This window comes from Panthera pardus, unplaced genomic scaffold (assembly GCF_024362965.1).
Source record: "Panthera pardus isolate Hobbes unplaced genomic scaffold, ASM2436296v1 HiC_scaffold_10, whole genome shotgun sequence".
Lineage (NCBI taxonomy): Eukaryota > Metazoa > Chordata > Mammalia > Carnivora > Felidae > Panthera > Panthera pardus.
Genome location: NW_026526655.1, coordinates 57,173,071 through 57,193,029, shown reverse-complemented (window position 1 = coordinate 57,193,029; position 19,959 = coordinate 57,173,071). Strand labels below are relative to the sequence as shown.

General features: G+C 54.9%; 3 protein-coding genes across 4 annotated transcripts; all 3 read left to right on the top strand.

Annotated features, from left to right (window-relative positions):
- The first annotated feature begins 615 nt into the window (after nt 1-615).
- Nucleotides 616-12,725, top strand: HOXD11 (homeobox D11). Of its 2 annotated transcripts, XR_002083068.2 has the most exons (3): nt 616-1,733; nt 2,479-2,933; nt 12,613-12,725. XR_002083068.2 is itself a non-coding variant. In XM_019460318.2 (2 exons), the coding sequence occupies exons 1-2, from the start codon at nt 953-955 to the stop codon at nt 2,712-2,714; spliced, it is 1,017 nt and encodes a 338-aa protein (XP_019315863.2). In that variant the 5' UTR covers nt 616-952; the 3' UTR covers nt 2,715-4,921. The 2 variants fall into 2 exon arrangements, 1 of the variants encoding a protein (XP_019315863.2); XM_019460318.2 differs by lacking the exon at nt 12,613-12,725 and having other exon boundaries at nt 2,479-4,921.
- Nucleotides 10,192-13,576, top strand: HOXD10 (homeobox D10). The gene is made up of 2 exons (XM_019460286.2): nt 10,192-11,269; nt 12,613-13,576. Exons 1-2 carry the CDS (start codon nt 10,315-10,317, stop codon nt 12,888-12,890), a joined length of 1,233 nt encoding a protein of 410 aa, XP_019315831.1. The 5' UTR covers nt 10,192-10,314; the 3' UTR covers nt 12,891-13,576.
- Nucleotides 13,577-15,415: 1,839 nt separating this feature from the next.
- On the top strand, nt 15,416-18,596 carry HOXD9 (homeobox D9). Its single transcript, XM_019460299.2, has 2 exons — nt 15,416-17,277; nt 17,623-18,596. The coding sequence occupies exons 1-2, from the start codon at nt 16,473-16,475 to the stop codon at nt 17,862-17,864; spliced, it is 1,047 nt and encodes a 348-aa protein (XP_019315844.2). The 5' UTR covers nt 15,416-16,472; the 3' UTR covers nt 17,865-18,596.
- The last annotated feature ends 1,363 nt before the right edge of the window (nt 18,597-19,959 follow it).

Below are 19,959 nucleotides of genomic sequence, written 5' to 3'. Positions count from 1 at the left end.
GTGGGAGAAGAGAAGACAGGAGAGAGAGATGTGAGAAAACTGAAGGGAGACGAAGGAAGGAGAAAAGAGAGACAGGAACACAGAGAGGAGGAGAGGGGGCTAAAGATCCGAGTGGGCACCGAGGCCCTGGCCTGGGTGAGCGCCTGGTAGGGTTTTGGCGTGGGTTTTTTTCTGAGGCTGGCACTCGCGTTCCCGGGGTCAGGAATGGAGAGAGCCAAGTTATTCCGCGATAAACGCGCAGGGCTGAGAAATATGTAAATCAGGGCTCCTCGAGCCACGAGAGTGGCGCAATTACGCCCCTTGAGCAAGAAGCAACAAGCTCCTGGCGGGCAAGCTGCAGAGGGTGGCGGCGTCGCGGGGGAGGGAACGGCTGCAGGAAGAGGTGTGGGGGGTGGGAACCTCACAACCTCACACCTAGTCCCCTGTGCCCTGGGCTGGGGCTCCCCCCTCCGCTCTCCGCTTCTTTCCCTTCCCCCTTCCTCCGCCTTCCTCCCCCTCCCTCCTCCTCCCCTCCGGCTTCGGTCCGCGTACTTAAAGCGGCGCGGGCGGGCGGGCGCGGGCGGGCGGCCCAGCCGGGCGGTGGCAGATGCACCCAGCAGTGGCAGCCGCCGGCGGCGCACAGGTGACCGGCCTGCGGCGCAGCCTGGTCAGGGGGCGCCCGGAGAGTGCCGGCTGGAGAGAGAGACCGATCCGCCCCCAGCGCGCGCGTGTCTCGGCGCCAGGAGCCGTCCCGGGGCGTGTTGGCGAGAGCTGATATAGATATAAGGACATTTCTCTCCATGGCGTCACGTGACATAATTACCACCAGAATCAATCAAGATGAATTGCACGTCAGCGCCCGGTGGGGATTTTTGCTTAGTTGATCCTGGCCCAAGCCTCTTGTGCAATCGATGGCTCAGGTTGGCGGCGCGGGGAGCGGCCCGGGGCTCGCCGGCGCGCACGCCGCGGAGCCATGAACGACTTTGACGAGTGCGGCCCGAGCGCAGCCAGCATGTACCTGCCGGGCTGCGCCTACTATGTGGCCCCGTCGGACTTCGCCAGCAAGCCGTCGTTCCTATCGCAACCGTCGTCCTGCCAGATGACTTTCCCCTACTCTTCCAACCTGGCGCCGCACGTCCAGCCCGTGCGCGAAGTGGCCTTCCGCGACTACGGCCTGGAGCGCGCCAAGTGGCCGTACCGCGGCGGCGGCGGCGGCGGCGCGGGGGGCGGCGGCGGCGGGGGCGGCCCCGGCGGGGGCGGCAGCGGCGGCGCCGGGGGCTACGCTCCCTACTACGCGGCAGCCGCGGCTGCGGCGGCGGCGGCGGCGGCGGCTGAGGAGGCGGCCATGCAGCGCGAGCTGCTCCCTCCCGCGGGCCGCCGGCCGGACGTGCTCTTCAAGGCGCCCGAGCCAGTGTGCGCCGCGCCCGGGCCGCCACACGGCCCCGCGGGCGCCGCCTCCAACTTCTACAGCGCTGTGGGCCGCAACGGCATCCTGCCGCAGGGTTTCGACCAGTTCTACGAGGCTGCTCCCGGGCCCCCGTTCGCCGGGCCGCAGCCCCCTCCGCCTCCTGCGCCGCCACAGCCCGAGGGCGCTGCCGACAAGGGCGACCCCAAGACGGGGGCCGGTGGCGGCGGGGGAAGTCCCTGCGCCAAGGCGACCCCCGGCTCGGAGCCCAAGGGGGCGGCAGAAGGAGGCGGCGGCGACGGCGAGGGGCCCCCGGGGGAGGCGGGGGCTGAAAAGAGTAGCGGCACAGGTAGGCACCCGGTGCGGGGTGGGCTGCTGGGCCGGGGGGCCGCGGGCGCGGGGGGGCGGCGGGGGCCTCCCTCTGCTTGCGCCGTTTTATGTGCTGCTTTATAAGCGTTCGAAGGGGTTTATACATCCTATAAGATTTCCCGGGCCGTTGTAAAGTGTGTTTACGATAGGAAACCAATTTAGGTGGGCTTAAGGTAGACTTCGAGGGGACATTAATCGCTACAGAGAGCTTTTCCCCAGTTTGGGGGGGTGGGGTGGTGCTAGAGACCATGGAGTGAGGGAGGGGAGATTTCAAGCCACTTGGTGAGTGTGGACACTGGAGCCTCCTGCTTCTAAGGGGGGTGGGGTGGGGAGATCCTTGAACTGGACTTTATCCAAGCCTCTGGCTGACGCGCGCTGCTGGCTGGAGTCGGAGCAGATGCCCCGGCGCGCTCGTGTTTCTCTCCCTTAGGGTTCCAACTCAGAGCCTGCCTTGCCCTCTGCTTCTCCGCCTCTGTGCCAGTGTGTGTGTGTGTGTGTGTGTGTGTGTGTGTGTGTGTGTGTCCGGGCGTGTACACACGTCCACGCCCGCACTCTCCTGTGCCCGCCCATATATCATCCCCCACGACGCAAGCAGGGTCTTTCAGCTGCGGCAGGGGACGTCCCCAACGGGCCGAGGCCTGGCCCTCGCTTGGGCCTGGGCCGCAGGGCGGGTGGGGGTGGGCAGTCAGCGGTCTCTCTCACCTCTTGGTTTCTTTGCCTTGCAGTGGCCCCCCAGCGGTCCCGGAAAAAGCGCTGTCCCTACACCAAGTACCAGATCCGCGAACTGGAACGCGAGTTTTTCTTTAACGTGTACATAAACAAAGAGAAAAGACTCCAACTCTCTCGGATGCTCAACCTCACTGACCGGCAAGTCAAAATCTGGTTCCAGAATCGAAGAATGAAAGAAAAGAAACTGAACAGAGACCGTCTGCAGTATTTCACTGGAAACCCCTTATTTTGAGAGCTCCAGGAAGCACCCCTCTCCCCGAGCCCCACTCACCCACCCTCCTCCCCAGCAACCTGCCCTCGGCAGGCCCAATGTCCTTGGGTTTAATGACGCCTCTTCTCTGTGGAACTCCACGATTCCTTCCCACGGTCAACTCGGGACCTCCCAGCGACCACTGCTGCCTGCGGACGAGGCCGGGGACTTGGCCGAATGGATCCTAATAAGGGGAAAATGGTAAATGCAAACGTCCCTTTACAATTTTACCGCCAATGTGCTGTTGTTCTCCCTCCCTCACTCTGAGTCCCCGTGGGGACGCTGTGGGATCTGTAGAGAGTTTAGGCCGCTGGGTTGGTTGGAAGGCACTTGTTTTTGTTCTGAGTTTAAGGGACCCGACCTTCCCCCTTGGTGAATGCAGATTATTTAAACTCTGGGAAATGTACCTTTGGTCTGTCGTATCCAGGCATAAGTCACTGTGTTTTGTGTGAATAAATGGTTTCTAGTAAAATGGAGGTTACAGCTTCAACACACTATATGATTTTTTCCTCTTTAAAGAAGTTTATTGTCTGATTAGGGTATTTTAGTAGCCAGAACCTTCTCCCATATGCAACTGAAAATCAAGTGAAATGCTTTTTGATCCTGCTGAAATAAGAGTAGCTCTCTCTCACCTTCTCTAGGTTACACTCATTTTAAAATTCACTTTAGAGATGAATTTCTGAATCGAGGGTGGGACCCAGCCATGGTGGTGCTCCTTCCTCCAGGCAATGAGGCTGGGAGAGCAGGACCTCGGAAGGACGTCTCCTCCCCCCTATTTCCCAGCTTAGTGAACTTGGAATTTCTGGAAAGGCAAAAACCATTTAAAAAAAACTTGTTAGACAATCCAAATTCACTTTTAACAAGCTGTCAAGGAGCCAGGGTCCCCCCCAAAAGAAACCAAGATTAGAAACCTTCATTGAAAAAAAAAATAATTTGCCAAAAGGAAGTTACCAATGGTGGAGAGGGCTTGGGGTCCTTGCTAGTGTCACAGCGGGCCTGCAGGAGAGGAGGTAAGACCCCTCCCTGCAATAGGGCCTGAGGCTGCAGACCCACTCCTCACTGCATTTATCGCTTCAAGTTAAAGAATGTGGTGGGGGCTGAACAGCACTTTATGTTGCAGGGCCAGGCCAGGCTGTTTACAAAACCTTGAACTGTCTAGACAACACCATAAAAGCCAAAGTTCTAAACAGCTTAATTGGGTTATATTATACACCTTCTGGTGGGCCCAAAAGAGATTTCCGCAATGTGCAATAAACTGTAGGAGTGAGAAAAGCATCTCTTTCTCTGAAAAAAGTAAAGTGAATCTTATGACTCTTAACCTCTCCTAAGCCCAAAGTCAAAAACAAAACAAAACAAAACCATAAGGTGTACAGGACCCCATGCATCTTCAGAGGAGGTATGCATTTCCAAATGCAAAATTTTTTTAATTGCCAAAGTTTGGGGGGGGGGAGGAAAAACATAAGTGCATAAGTGTATGCCTTTGAACTTCCAAAATGTCAAGGTCATCACCTTTAACCTTTCTGAATAATTAGGCGCCTTAAGGTTCTTCTGTGATATTCAGCCGCCACCCACTCTCACACACACACATGCTTACACATATCCAGACCCCCACATACATTTATGACCACACAGAATCATAACAGGGGCTCACCATAAATCTAAGCAAATTCCTAATTTCAGGATCAATAACCTTAATTTCCCTTCAAACATTTGTGTAATTCGATAGCAATTGACTTCTTTTTTAAATACTGGTTAGATTAAAATGTCTACCAGCATGCTTTTTACACAGCTGGTATATACTGAGGTGGGTTTTTTCTGGGGGGGGGGGGGAGGGTGTCATAGATAGCAGTCCCCTTTGCTGTAATGAAGAACCATGACTTTAAAAGCAGGCGTCTGAAAGAGGAAGCTCTAGTCAGATTTACACCTTCGCTATATTTGGGGGAGGGGGAACTGTTGCCCCGTCAGATAAATTATTGTACTTTATGGAACAAAACTAAAAATATTTGTGCTGTTTTCCAAAGTGCCCCCTCAACCTTTGGTGAAAATTGCAAGAGAAACAAAGCCTACAATTGAATAATTTCGTTCGGAAGGGGATTCCTTTGTGTGGATTTCTGGACGTCCGTTAAAATGTCAGTGCCCTAGTAGTATGATCGTTGCAGGATCTTAAAACTGGTTTATTTCTCTCTCTCTCCGTCTGTCTTTTTTTTTTTTTTTTTTAACTGCGTCTAAATGTAGCAAGCTTGTGTGTCCACCCTCTTAGGTAAGCCCAACCGAGAGATACCGTTTCCCGTTTGCATGGCCTTGGAGAGCCACACGGGGGCGTGCTCACGTTCCAGAAGCCGCGTTTGGCGGAATAGGCCGCGGTACCGTATCTTTCCAATACTGGATTCTAATAGGCAATCTCAGCCCGTTAGAAACCGGCGGCCCGTAAGGTATTTGTTTGCTGTTTGTTTGTTCTCAGCAGCCACGAGGTGTGGGAAGTTGTATAAAGATAGAGAAAAGGGAGCTACCCGGATTCCTGAAATAGACAATCACCTAATCGTTGTCTTCCTAAAGATAAGGCTGTCGCAAAGAATACCGTAGTATAACCTGGTGGTGTCGAGGAGAGATTTTTTAGAAGACAAATATGTGCATTTCGAAATAAGCCATGCCACTGCGAGTTAATTAAATTAGAGAAAATCCATTTTCTTGTTGGTTTGAGTATGAAGAAGGATACAGGGTAGGACCAACTCCTCCCCAAAACAGCATCCGCCTGGTACGCTCTCCGACCGCCTGAGATGATTAAAAGGCTTTTGTTTAAGACAGATGAGGGCGCCGGCAACTTAGCTGAGTGTGGTCTCAGAGAAAATGAGCCATGAGCGGCGTTGGGACTGAGGGGGTCGTTCTGGGCGAGGGAGTGCCCCCCAATCGAGCCGTGCCTGGCGCCCGGTGATGGGAGGCTCTGGCAGAACTATGAGTTGGGGCGACAGGGTCAAGCTGGGCTTGGTGGCTGCGGGTAGCGGCAGACCATCCCGGGGAAACATTTACACGACAAGGTGGCAGAGAAGGGGGTTGCATTTGAAGCAAACGAGCTTTGCCTTTGACAGAATCCTGGACATTCTTCCCAGCTGCCTGCTGGCCTTGAGCACGGAGTTTGATTTTGGCACCAGCTCTTGGAAGCGGTTTTCTTGCTGCGTGTCCTCCTTGTGCCCCATCCCCCTTTTGCAAAGCCCCTGACTTTGGGGAGGGCCTCTGTCACCATCCTTGTCCAAAAGGGAGGTTCCAGAAGGGACGGCTGCAGGACCTGGGCCGTTCTAAGGGAAGGTGGCTATGCCTTCTTTCCCGAAGTTCATTGTGAAGCGCCTCCATCCCCCAGAATTAGTGCTGGCCTCTTCGGCTCCGCTGTCTCTGTCTCCTTTCTCCAGACCCTAGACCAAAGGCCCTGGGTCCACCCCTGGGAGCCGGCATCGGCTTCAGTGGAGGCTGGGGCGCCACGAGCCCCCAAGTGAGGCATCAGCCAGAGGCATAGGTGTTCCCCGCGGGCACCCCTGACTCCTGTCTGTCTGACCGCGGGTCGCTATCGTGAAGCGACATTTCTCGGAGCCTGACCTGGGCCTCAGTCCAGGTGGGGCGAGAACTCTCCTCCCCAAATGTCGTTGTGTTCCTCTTTAGGCAGCTGCAGCGGGGGTGCACGTGGCCTTTCGGGGGCGGGGGTCTCTTGGCCTTGGCTGGCAGCCTTCCTCAGACAACGGGTACTCGGCAGTCCGCAGTTCCCTTCCTACCAGCAGCGCCCTACATGGGCCTGAAAAAGGACAGAGGATTGGACCAGGACTTAGGGGGGCTGCAGACCCAACCCCTCCTGACTGTTCAGAGCCGGTGGCGCTCGTGGAGTGTGGCCGTGTATCTTGAGTCACCGAGGTCTCAGATCCTGAAGTGGAGGGAAAATGAGCCAAGTAGGAGTCTTTTGTGTCTGTAACGGAAAGAGGCTCCCCAGCGGCCAGCCCTTTTGCACAATCTCCACACACTCTTCATTGAGGTGGTGGTGGCTTCCACAGCCTCCCCACTTGCCCCCCTGATTGCTTTTCACGTTGCCTGGGAGGTGCACAGTGCAACCCGGAGGGGCTCCCTGGGGAAGAAGCCTTTAAAATTTGTCCCCATCCGCTCTGCCCCCAAAGAGTGACACAGCCCTGAGGCCACTCAGGGCCCAAATTCAGGGTGAACCTAGGAGTCCCCAGGTCTACTCAGGCCCAGGGTCACTGCTCTTCTTCCTGGTGACAGAGGAGCGCAGATGCAAGCCACTTCTTGATTACAAATGCTAATTTCTTGCTAAAGCGACCCTATTAATTTTTCTCTGGGAAGAGCTGTGCCAGGGAGAAGGATGTCTCCGCACAAATATGGATATTCATCTCCTTTATAGTGCGATATTGATTTATTATTAATGGTAACTGCTCCAACTGATCTAAAGATGATCGAAAACAGCAGCTATGGACCTACATTAAATACTCGTAAGCAAAATACAGGCTGGCCCCGAAAGCCACTGCCTTTTCATTCCATTTGCTCCATGTTAGTTAGCCTTAGAGTCTTAGCCAGATGTTCCATCCTCCCAGGTCCAGATCATCCTCCTGTATTATTTCTATTTTGCTCAATTTTTATGATAAAATCGCCCTGAAACACTGGAGTCTCTGGCCTCAAAGAACTGGTCTGAAGGCAGATATTTGAGAAAGAATAAAATAGAATTGTGTGACAATAGATTCAAAATTATATCTGATACACGTTTTCTGTGAATGAAGAGGACCTATTTAAAGCTTCCAGTGTGGGGGTGACTTAGAGCCCCAAGCCACTGAGAGTTGAAACAGAAAGGCCCCCAAATTCGGAAGGCAGATCTTGTTTGTTTTGGCTCACCGCTAGACCTACCCGCTCCGCAAGGAATTGCTGGGTTTTCGCCTAATGTTTTCTTCGTGTATAAATAAAGATTATGAAAGGGCATTTGATGGGCATAAAATTCCCGATTAGATTAAACAGTCTTGTCTCACGAGTGGGATAGGGAGAATTGGACATCTGAGTTCCAGGCAGCACCCCTGGCTGAGATGCAAAGGGACGACAGTCCTGGAGCGCCAGGCTGGCGTCAGGGTGCCTGCCGAGAGTGTGTGCAGCGGGCACTTTGTCCAGCCTTGGGCACGCTTAACCGTGGCCGGGATCATGATCTCCACCTTGTGATAAAACCATTTGGGGGGTGATGGTCAGCGGCTGTTAGCTTTGAACAGGACTGTAGCAGGCTAGAGTGAAAAGTTGGATTTTTTTTTTTCTCCTGCTTTCCTCACCGCCACCTCCCCATCCTCAAGCTTAAAATCAGCCACCCCTGCGGAAAGGTAATGTTTAAACCCCGGGCTTCGCCAGCCGGCATCCCGCAGCCGGAGCAGTTAGAGGCGCCAGGCTTTTAACCTGACAATGATGTTGTATTTGAACAGCTGCGTAAAGGTTTAAAAGGTCTGTCTCATTGCCACCGTGGAGTTTTTTAAAAGGGGTTATTGTTTGGGCGAGGGCACTTAGAGGGGACAGGCAAAGTGGTCCCAAGGCCGAAAATAATGTTCAGCGCCTGTTTCCACCAGGCCAGGGGAGATTCCTTTTGGGGAGGGGGGACAAAGGGTTTATTGGAAAAGGTTTTTGTGAAGGAGTGAGCAGGCTCCTAGTTCCCCAAGAATGCTGAGACGCGTTAATGAGCATCGGGCTCCAAAGAAATGTTCTGCTGAGGCGGAAACCCAATTTGCCCACAAGTTCAGTCTCTGGGCCTGAAATCCAAGGCCAGCCCGCACAAGGCGAGTGTGGAGAGAAGAAAACACAGACGCCTTCCCGGACCGAGAGAAACTGGTTCCCAATCAGGGTTTCTGGGGCCCTTTTCCTCTCTCAGATGCTGGGAAGGGGATCTGGGAAGCCCGAGGACGGCTCCTGTGCCCTGGCCCGGCCCCTCGCCTAGGGCAAGCCTTTGGAAATCAAGGTTAAAGCTCCCCGCTGCTGCCCCGAGGCCAGGGCTTCCGAAGGGCGGCTCACCCGCCTGCAACCAGAGAACAAGAAAGGAAGTTGTTGGAGAAGTTTCTCATAAAACTCTGAGTTTCCATGGTGGTGATGGTGGTTGTTCTTTAATGAGCTCGACCACAACCCCAGACCAAATCCTCTTTATAGAACTTTCCGTCACCAAAGGAAACAGAGGACTAAGGTTCTCCCACCTCCTTTTTTTCTCCCTCCCCTTACCCAAGCAAACCGGTGTCAAATAATTTTAGGAATTGTCCAAAACTATAAAACTCAACTTCTGACAAAAGTATAGCTTTTAATATTTGACGATTTGTGTTAAAACAAAAATTGACCTTCTTGGTTAGTAGCGAAGGGGAAAAATCAATAGTATAATTTTCAATAATTCATAAAGCGAACGCCATTATGCTAAATCTTAACTATTAATCTTATCCTTTACAAAGTCTCGATTGATTTGTTAATAAAATATCTTCCCGTGTGTGGCAACAGCGGGTATAACTCTTTAAAAACCTTCAGAAGCAAGAAAATTACCAAGTAGCCCAAGAATGTAGATGAGAATTTTATTGATCGCCCTGATTCTTCTTAATATGTATTAATAAATTCCACAACCTTTTGTACCTTGCACTTGTCAGAAACCAATGCTTTTACAAAATCCATAAAAGGAAAACATATTTTTCTTTGCAGAAGAACCAAATGACACCTTTGCATCTCTCTCTGTCTGCTACTCGGCCCAGTCAGTTTTCTAAAACTTCTGGAGTCTGTGGGCGAGAGTTTTCCCCTTTCCTTGCAAAAAATTCTTTTCTTTCTCCCTCCCTTCCTTCCTCTTTGCTCATTATTATCAGGGTGTGTAGGGAGGGAAACCTCGGTTTCGTTCTCCCGCCGGGAACCGGAGGGACGCTTTCCAGGATAGCCCGCTGCTGGCGAGGGATTGTCTCCGGGCTGAAAGCTCCCAGCCGCCCGGCCGCAGAGGTCGGGGTGTGGTTCCTCCGACTGCCGAAGGCTCCAAGGCTCGGATAGCCCACTGGGGCGCGGAGGGGCCGGGAGCCCGCATCTCCCTCGGGCCGGAGGAGGGAATGGACAGCGCCAGAGCCGGCCGGTCCTCGGGGCTCCGGGCTGGCCAGCTGCTTGGCCTCTTAGCCCTCGCGGCTCTTCTCGCCTCCGCTCCCCACCATAACTTGGCCGCGTCTTTGCGTGAGAGATCTTTACTGTGGCTCCCTGGGGTGGGGTGTCGCAGAGCCCGGGGAATCCGACTCACCTTCCCAGGCTGCCCGGGAGAAATTGAACCAGCCGGGCACCCACCCCCCGCCCGTGCCCCGGCTCTGGGGCGCGTTCTGCCTGGGTGTGTGCGGGGAATGCTTCTGTGAGCTGGCGCCACGGCACTGCGGCTTCCCTCCCCGCGCGTGTCCTCCCGGAGGCCCCTCTGGCCGAGACTTTCCTTCCGCCAGCGGGGCCCGGCGGCCGGAGCGGGGGGACGCGAGTGGGGCTGGCCGGCCGAACGAGCCTCGGGGAGGCTGGCGGGCGACGGAGAGCGCTGGGCCGGTTGTCTCCAGCGCGCACTATCACGGGCGCGTAGTAGATGTCGCTGTTGTCCGTGCTTACGCGGCCGGCCGGCCGGGCTCTGGAGCACGTGACCTGCGAGGAGGCTGCGGCTCAAGGCCATTTTCAAATCTCATTGGCTTGGTTGTCATGTGGTCGGCAGAGGCATCCACAATTACACGGGGAATGTTTTCCTAGAGATGTCAGCCTACAAAGGACACAATCTCTCTTCTTCAAATTCCTCCCCAAAATGTCCTTTCCCAACAGCTCTCCTGCTGCTAATACTTTTTTAGTAGATTCCTTGATCAGTGCCTGCAGGAGTGACAGTTTTTATTCGAGCAGCGCCAGCATGTACATGCCACCACCTAGCGCAGACATGGGGACCTATGGAATGCAAACCTGTGGACTGCTCCCGTCTCTGGCCAAAAGAGAAGTGAACCACCAAAATATGGGTATGAATGTGCATCCTTATATACCTCAAGTAGACAGTTGGACAGACCCGAACAGATCTTGTCGAATAGAGCAACCTGTTACACAGCAAGTCCCCACTTGCTCCTTCACCACCAACATTAAGGAAGAATCCAATTGCTGCATGTATTCTGATAAGCGCAACAAACTCATTTCTGCTGAGGTCCCTTCGTACCAGAGGCTGGTCCCTGAGTCCTGTCCCGTTGAGAACCCTGAGGTTCCTGTCCCTGGATATTTTAGACTGAGTCAGACCTACGCCACCGGGAAAACCCAAGAGTACAATAACAGCCCCGAAGGCAGCTCCACAGTCATGCTCCAGCTCAACCCTCGCGGCGCGGCCAAGCCGCAGCTCTCGGCCGCCCAGCTGCAGATGGAAAAGAAGATGAACGAGCCTGTGAGCGGCCAGGAGCCCACCAAAGTCTCCCAGGTGGAGAGCCCCGAGGCCAAGGGCGGCCTTCCGGAAGAAAGGAGCTGCCTGGCTGAGGTCTCCGTGTCCAGTCCCGAAGTACAGGAGAAGGAAAGCAAAGGTCGGTATGAGCAAGTTGCCACCCCAGCGGGGCGTGCAGCCCGGGAACCCGGCAGAGAGGGAGCGCCTGGGTGCCCAGCGTCGAGCCGGGGCAGCTGAGGCGGGGCCCGACTGGCAGGTGCTGCTCCTCCTGGCTTTTAGAGGGGCAGTCTCAGTGTCGAGAAGGTCCCAGCTTCTCCCCGGCTGCCCTGGCCCTCCTGGCTAGTCCTGGCCCCACGCTGATGGCGCCTGGGCAGAGGAAGGGCTTGCCGGGTTTATTTTTCCTGAGCTAGACCTGAAATGCAACAAAAGAGGGCAAATGAGACCTGCGGCGGCTCGTAAACACGGCCCCAGAACCTCCTTTCTCCCGCTCAGATTTGCAGTCCCAGCTTTGCCTTTCACCCAATGATGATTTTAAGGTGGTCCAAGGCACCGTGTTCGTGTTCAAGTGTGTGCACCCCGCATCCTGCGAGCTTGGGGGCGGCAATGGGAACGAGATGACTGGGCTGATTGGCGCTTGGGCTGGGGAACAGGGCTCCCTACCTCTGCGGGGCTGGGTAACCTTGGCTTTGTCTGGGGAAAGTGCCGCAAGCTTTGCAATCCATTTGCAAAGGGGGCAAAGGCTGAAGGGAGGAGAATGGAATCTGCATGGGCTAGGGCAAAGAGCCAGGGGCTCTGGCTTTTGGAGGAGGAACCCTGCCTCAGAGCCTCTCCCCCAGTGTCCAGAGGTGGGCCACACTAAGAAGCTCGGGGAATGCTTTTGTGTGGAGACAAGAAGGTATGAGAATTCAAGAAATTCTGGGGAGTACCTCAATGCCCAGGCAGGTCGGAGAAGGTGCACTCAGTTCCTTGGTTATCTTTTGAAAGAGAAGGGCAACTATAAACCTGGTTGTGGGGCTCCCCGCCTGCGCAGGAGAAGTGGGGAAGAAGTGGCAGCCTTGGGGATGTGAGGCAGCAGTGGGGTTGGCAGTCTTGTTCAGGCTGTGGTTTGTTTCTTCCACTCCAGCCCTGTTGTGAGCTGACCACTTAGAACGTTGCTGGGGAGATCCTGAAAGTTTACTATTGTACTAATGTTTTGTGCAGGTCAGAAAGTTGAGAGAGAAAAAGAGAGAGGGAGAGAGAGACAACCCTAGCATCGAGGGCGAGAGTACCCTCCATCGCGTCATTGTGGGCATTTAAACTAATCTGGCATCAATTACAAATCCCTTCCAGGGCCCACCTCATAAGAGGAATGTTTAATACCAGCATTTCCCAAAGCGGCCTGGCTGCCAGCGGGGTCATGGCCAAGGGTACATTTGAACAGGCTGAGAGAGAAAAAAAAAAAATCTTGATTTTTTTTTCTTCTTCTCCCTTTAATTTTGTTAGAGGAAATCAAGTCTGATACTCCAACCAGCAATTGGCTCACTGCAAAGAGTGGCAGAAAGAAGAGGTGCCCTTACACTAAGCACCAAACGCTGGAATTAGAAAAAGAGTTCTTGTTCAATATGTACCTCACCCGCGAGCGCCGCCTAGAGATCAGTAAGAGCGTTAACCTCACCGACAGGCAGGTCAAGATTTGGTTTCAAAACCGCCGAATGAAACTCAAGAAGATGAGCCGAGAGAACCGGATCCGAGAACTGACCGCCAACCTCACCTTCTCTTAGGTCCCAGGCCCGTCGGAGGCCAGGATCGGAGAGGGGGCACCGCGTTCCAGGGCCGAGTGCTGGAGGACTGGGAAGGCGGAAACAAAACCTTCATTGCTCTTTGTTTTTTGTTTTGTTTTGTTTTGTTTCCTGCTAGAATGTGACTTTGGGGTCATTCTGTTCGTGCTGCAAGTGATCTGTAATCCCTATGAGTATATATATTAAAAAAAACTAGCACGTGTAATTTATTTTTTTTTTCATCGTAATGCAGGGTAACTATTACTGCGCATTTTCATTTGGGTCTTAACTTATTGGAACTGTACAGCCTCCATCGGTCCATTCATCCATCCAGCAATGTGACTTTTTCATGTTTTTCCTAACACAAAAGGTCTGTGTGTGTGGTTAGTCCATGATCTCATGGCGTTTTGAATACATCCAGTACTTTAAAGTACTTAAATTACATATATATTTAAAAAAGATTACGAAAACCCACAAGCTTTGGGGGGAGGGGGACTAAAAAAGCACATTACAATGTATCTTTTCACAAATGAACTTAGCAATTGTCCTTGGTGAGATGGAATATTGACGACTTATGCCTTGTAGCCTTCCCTTGTGGTGCATCTGTGGTTTGGTAGAAGTACAACAGCAACCTGTCCTTTCTGTGCATGTTCTGGTCGCATGTATAATGCAATAAACTCTGGAAACGAGTTCGCTCCCTCTGCTTTCTGAAACGGATATATGTTTCGGTGGAAATGAAAGCCTTTGGTGAGATTATCTTCCTGTTAAACTGCTTGTTTGGGGGCGGTCGGGAGGGGGGTGGTGATAGAGGGCAGGGGGAGGAAGATAGGAGAGGCTGGAGGAGGCCTAGGGCGCTAAAATTTGGCAGTGGCTGGGGGAATGATAATCCAGCCTGGGTGTGCTGGCTTCATAGCTGGGAAGAAGGGGAGTCTTCTCCCCGCCTCTCCCACCCTCCCCCCCCCCACCTCCCCAAGGTAGTAACAGAATTGAATTCTAGATGGGTGTGAGTTCCCCTCTAACCACAGCCTGGTAGGTAACCCTGTGCCCACGCTGCTTTTTTCTTCACAGCACCTCATTTGTATGTTTTCCTGTCTTTGGTTTTGGTTGTGTTATTTTTTAATACTTTTAGTGGGGTCTTGGCGATTTCTGGCTGGGACGCCATCGTCAGGGGCTAGGTTGAAAGCGGTCTTGCCCACCTGGAAGCCGCCGGGCCTCCATTACAAGAACAAGGACAACCAGCAGCTAGCATTGCATCGGATCCAGTTCTGCTCCCCCTTCCCTCACCCCCACCCCTATCCCAAGCGCAAGACAAGCCAGGCCACAGCGAAGCCGAGGATGGGTGAGTTTTCCCATCCCACTTTGCCCTGGTTTCCTTGTGGAAGGATTTTATGTTCAGTCATTACCTTTTAGGGTCCCACACGAAATTTTCTTAAAGGAGGAAATTTTTTCCCCCAGGTAATGCTCTCTCTATTTAATTACAAAATGCTGGTTGGAGCCACTGTCTCTGGGAGGCAAGAAAACGTACAAAAGGTGACTGAAAGAGAATTTGCAAATGAACATGACTTCCCATGAAGTCCAATGTTCCAGCTGCCGACACAGCTTGGAAAACTCCAGCCAGCCTTCAGCGAGAGAGTCCAGACTTATCTAGTGCTGCCTGGGAGAAGGGAGAAGAGCTGACAGAGAATTCGTTTCCCCAGGTTGTGCTGTGGTTGCAAAAGCTCTCCACCAGCTTCAAGCAGCCTCACAAAACACGGCCTTTTCACTTTTTCTTTTTTCTCCATAAAACTATCTATTGAGGGGCTCTAGGCCTTACAGTTCTCATCCAGGGAGTCAATGGGAGGCTCCGTATTTATTCAGGATTGTAAACCTCCTCCTGAAAACCAAGAACCTTCCCCAGTTCCAAGACAGAACCCTTTAGGGGAGCCATTTCCTAGGGGTGGGAGAGAGAAGGCTCGGAGTCAATGCCAGGTTGGGAACACTGGGATAGATTTGCCCAGACTTCCATTGGTTGGGCAGGAGAAGGAGGGCAATTTTAACTTATCCGTTTCCTCCCTGCAATGTGGGGAGTGCCATTAGTTGTTGACAGGGGGCCGTGTCTCAGAGGAAAACCCGTGCTACAGGCAAAGGCATCTCTTCTGGAACAAAATCAGAAAGCCATTGGCAAAGGCAATCAATCAGGCCATAAGTAGCCATTTACCCCCTTCCTTTCCGGGGCTCGAGGTGGGCTGGGATCCCTCCAAGGGTGCTCTGAGCAACTTGTAGAGTGAGGAATATATTCTCTGCCGCCTGCTCTGGGGCTGCTTTTGTCTCGGCTCCCAGCGGCGCTTCCGAGGCTTTGTACCATGGATTTGGGAGTGACAATGGGCATTTCCCTCAGATTCAAGGCTGCCCAGCCTTACCTCTGGAGGGGGGGGCGGGTGGGGAAGGAAGAAGAAGAATTCAGAAGACAGTGGCCCAAGGACAACCACAAGAAGCGGTCCTGGCCCGGGGAGATGCGGTTCCCGCTGGCCTCTTCAAGGCAGGGTTGGGGCGGTGGATGGGAGCGGGCCTGCGCTAGCATTTGGGTTCTGCCCTATGCCGTGTTCTCTTCCAGGGCCTTTCCGGCAGCCCCGGAGAAGACAAGGCACCCTGGCCGCCACTGTCTTCGCGGTGCCTACTCGACAGCCTGCCGGCACTTCCGAGGGCACACAGAAGCCCCACCGGTGGCCAGGGAAGCACCCAGTCGGCGGGCCAGGCCGCCCCAGCTCACCCTTCGGGCCGCGGCGTGTGCTCAGCCTCACGTCGGGGGTGTGTGTGGCTGCGCGGGCGTGTGTGAGTGTGGTAGGGGGAGGAGGCCCTCGAGCTGCTCCATCCGTCCGTTTTATTAGGGACACATTAATCTATAATCAAATACACCTCATAAAATTTTTATTGAAAGGCATAATATCATTACAGAGGTCTTCCACCTGTTTTAAACAACACGACAAGCTGTGAGAGAGCGTGTGTGGGTATGTGGAGGGAGGGGCGGGTTTGGGTAGGGAGAGAGGCACAAGGAAAAAACTCCCCTCGGGCGCCAGGGGGCCGCCTCGGAAGGCCGGCCTGGCTTGGGCCTCATCCCGCCCTGCGCTCCCCGGGCTGCTCCGGGCTCTGGCCAAGCGCTCGGTGCGCCCTGGACACGCTGCCGGTGGCTCGAAGTCCAGGCGCTAGGGAGGCAGCGTCTCGGTTCGAACTGCAGGACCGAGGACGGCTAGAGGAGACGAACAAATAGTCCCCAGCGCCTCCTCCGGCCACGGTCGGGCGCAGCGGTTCCAGCCACCGCCCGGCTGTCCGAGCCCGGCCGGACCGAGCCGGGCGCACGGACCGGGCTCATGCGCTCTAATTGCGGCGTTTATGTTGATGATGATATATATATATATATTTTTAAATCACAGCAGCCCCCAGTTTAGCGGACTGATTTACTCCCGGTATTGGTAAATATGATCACGTGGGCCGCGCGACCAATGGTGGAAGCTGCAGCCTGCGAACTAGTCGGCGGCTCGGGCGCCGGCGGGGAGCGGCGCCGCGGCGGGCAGTGTAACCTTGGGTGGGAGCGCACGGCGCCTCAAAATGTCCTCCAGTGGCACCCTCAGCAACTACTACGTGGACTCGCTCATAGGCCATGAGGGCGATGAGGTGTTCGCCGCGCGCTTTGGACCGCCGGGGCCCGGCGCGCAGGGCAGGCCCGCAGGTGTGGCCGACAGCCCGGCCGCCGCTGCCGCCGAGTTTGCCTCGTGTAGTTTTGCCCCCAAATCGGCCGTGTTCTCCGCCTCGTGGTCCGCGGTGCCCGCTCAGCCCCCGGCGGCGGCGGCGATGAGCGGCCTCTACCACCCGTACGTGCCCCCGCCGCCCCTGGCCGCCGCCGCCTCCGAGCCCGGCCGCTACATGCGCTCCTGGATGGAGCCGCTGCCCGGTTTTCCGGGCGGCGCGGGCGGAGGCGGTAGCAGCGGCGGCGGGGGCGGAGGTGGCCCGGGCCCTGGTCCCGGTCCCAGCCCCGGCCCCAGCGGCCCACCCAACGGGCGCCACTACGGGATTAAGCCTGAAACCGGAGCGGCCCCGACCCCTGCCGCCGCCGCCGCCGCCACCTCCACCTCCTCCTCCACTTCCACGTCTTCCTCCTCCAAACGGACTGAGTGCTCCGCGGCCCGGGAGTCCCAGGGGAGCGGCGGCCCCGAGTTCTCCTGCAACTCGTTCCTACGGGACAAGGCAGCAGCTGCGGCTGGGGGAACCGGGCCCGGGGCAGGGATCGGGTCCGGGTCTGGGGCAGGCGGCTCCTCGGAGCCCTCGGCTTGCAGCGACCACCCCAGCCCAGGCTGCCCACTGAAGGAGGAGGAGAAGCAGCATCCGCAGCCGCCGCAGCAGCAACTTGACCCAAGTAAGTGCAAAAGAAATTGCCCCCTGATTTATTGCTGAAACCTGTAAGGTTCGAATGTGCAAAACTGATAGTTTTACTAACCTATAAAAACGTCTAGACGCCTACCCTAGCCTAGGCGAGCAACACGCATCCATAAAAAGCTTCCCATAACCACCTACCCTAGGCGCGCGGTTTGTACGGTAAACAGAGCGCGGGCATTAAGGCTTTTTATGATAATTCCCCCCAAGTTGTGAAAAGCGGCCATCCTTGGTGAAATTAATTTAACGACCTCTCTCCCCCACCCTGTCGTCTCTCCTTGCCTCCCCTCCGCCCTCGATCCCCTTCTCCAAACCCCCCTCTTCGTAGACAACCCTGCAGCAAACTGGATCCACGCTCGCTCCACCCGGAAAAAGCGCTGTCCCTACACCAAATACCAGACGCTAGAGCTGGAGAAGGAATTCCTCTTTAACATGTACCTCACCCGGGACCGGCGCTACGAGGTGGCAAGGATTCTAAACCTCACAGAGAGACAAGTCAAAATCTGGTTCCAGAATCGTAGAATGAAAATGAAAAAGATGAGCAAGGAGAAATGCCCCAAAGGAGACTGACCCGGCGCGCCGCTGGCGGGACCACTCTGCGCTGCAAAAGCAGCGGGTTTTTTTGTTTTTTTGTTTGTTTGTGGGTGCTTGATTTCCAGAAACTCTCCAGCGATTTGGACATTCCCCCCCCCCCCCCCCTTTTTTTTAGGTAGAAGTGACTGTGCGGTTGGTCTCTGTGAGGTATTTGGGGGACTCTGTATTTGCTCGCTTATGTGTTGGAGAAACGAAGTGGCTTTGGGGTTTCGCCTTTTCCCGCTCCCTCCCTTTCCTGACCCGTTGGTTCCATAGGAAATGCTATATTTTGTGAGTGCACGCTGGATTGAAGAGCCCTCTCGTGTAAATGTCCCCTATGTTTCTGAAAAGTGCTGTAGTTTAGCCCCCAGAGCTGCTCAAGCAAGGGCCAAGTGCGCCCCACTTCTGAGAATGAAGGCAGAGCGACAACCGTGGGGGGCCCGCCCAGGTTGCCCACCAGTTAGTGAAGTCCTCTTCCCTCAGAGAGCCCGCGGGCCCTCCGCTGAGACCTGAAATGAGGCCAAGAGAGGAGCCCAGGGCCTCTGGTGGGTCGGGGGTTTATTCTCAGTGCACTGGAGGAGCCGCTCTCTCCTGGGGAGGGCTCACCTCGCGTGGGCGACCGCGGGTGTAGGCCCTCCAGGTTCCTGCCTGAGGACCAGTTGTAAATGTTACCGCTTCCTACCAATAAATGCTGACCTGATCAAATGGAGCCCAGACGCTGGCCCTGAACACTGTGTGCCTGCTTTCTCTTTTTCTCTGCAAAATATCACCCTCACAGGACTTCTCCCCCATCTCTGGGAGGAAGACACTGCTAAAAATCTGGAGCCCTTACACCTGAGAGGTCTGTCTGAGGTGCCTCTGAGTCTCCCTTTGTGTGGGCAGAGGCAGCCAGAGCACAGCCTCTGGGGGGCCCTTGGCTGCTCTGTCTTTCCCCCAGCCTGCTTCCAGCTTCTCAGCGAACTCTGTGCCCTGAGCCCAGTGTCAGCCTCACTGCAGTGCCCAGCAAAGCCCACGGCCTCCCCCCCCCCCAAGCCAGGCACCCTCTCGGGGGAGCTTTGGCACACTGCACCCCACCTCTCCCGCTGCTGATGAAGTACCAGCCATCCACTCTCCTCTCTAAACAAGGGAAAGGCCAACTCTGTACTCGGGAGCAACTCCCCCCAGCTCGTCAGGCTGGCTGGCTCCCGGAGGGCTGAGCCAGTTAGGCTGGGAACTTCCGCCCTACCCTCAAGAGCCCCAAAATGACCTTAGCAGATCTAAATGGTCAAGTCTCTCCTTCTCAGCTATCCCCACCCCTTCTCAACGCCCCCTCCCCCCCAACTCAGTTTCGGTGACTGTTTAGCCCCCAGCTTGGCCCTCAGAGGGCCGCCTTCAGAGACTAAAATGAAGGTCATTGTAAGTGAGGGTTCGGGCCCAGCACAGCCTTTGCAGGCCTGAGGGGCGGCGGCGCCGTGTGGCCTGGGCTGGGTGGAAGGCGGGGGCAATGGCAGAGTTTGGGGGGATCCTGATGAAAGAGGGGACTTGAAGAAAAAGCAGAGGGGGGCTGGGAGGGAAAGCCAAGGCCCAGATCCGGCAGAAGGTGCTGCTTACTCCCGCCCCTGCGGCCAACCCGATACCTAGGGCTCTTTGAAAACAGGAAGAGCCAAGGTGTCATAAAGCCATCGAGCCGGCGAGACGTCTGGAGGTAATGAGTTTACGACAGGCTCGGCGCTTCGCTTTGAAACCATCTCATTTTGATGTTGTGTTTGTGGGAGGAAGGGAGAAATGCAGACAAAACTGGGTCTTAAAATCTGGACAATAAAATATAAACAAGACTGTGTCGGACCAAGAAGGCAGGGGCTTGGGAGCCCCCGGTGAGGTGTGAGCACCTAGGAAATAAAAATGGGGGAGGGTAGGAAGGAGGAGATGATGTAGTTCTGATTTTTAAAATGGGCCTGGTATTAGAATTAGCCTACGGCGGGTGTCTCTTCACAATATTTCACTGTGGTCTCCGTCTAGCTCGTTCTTTTCTTTCTTTCCTTTTTAATTGGCCTGTTATTTGGAGGTGTGAGAGTTCGTGATCTTGAGTCATTTACTCCGGCCGATGGGTCTC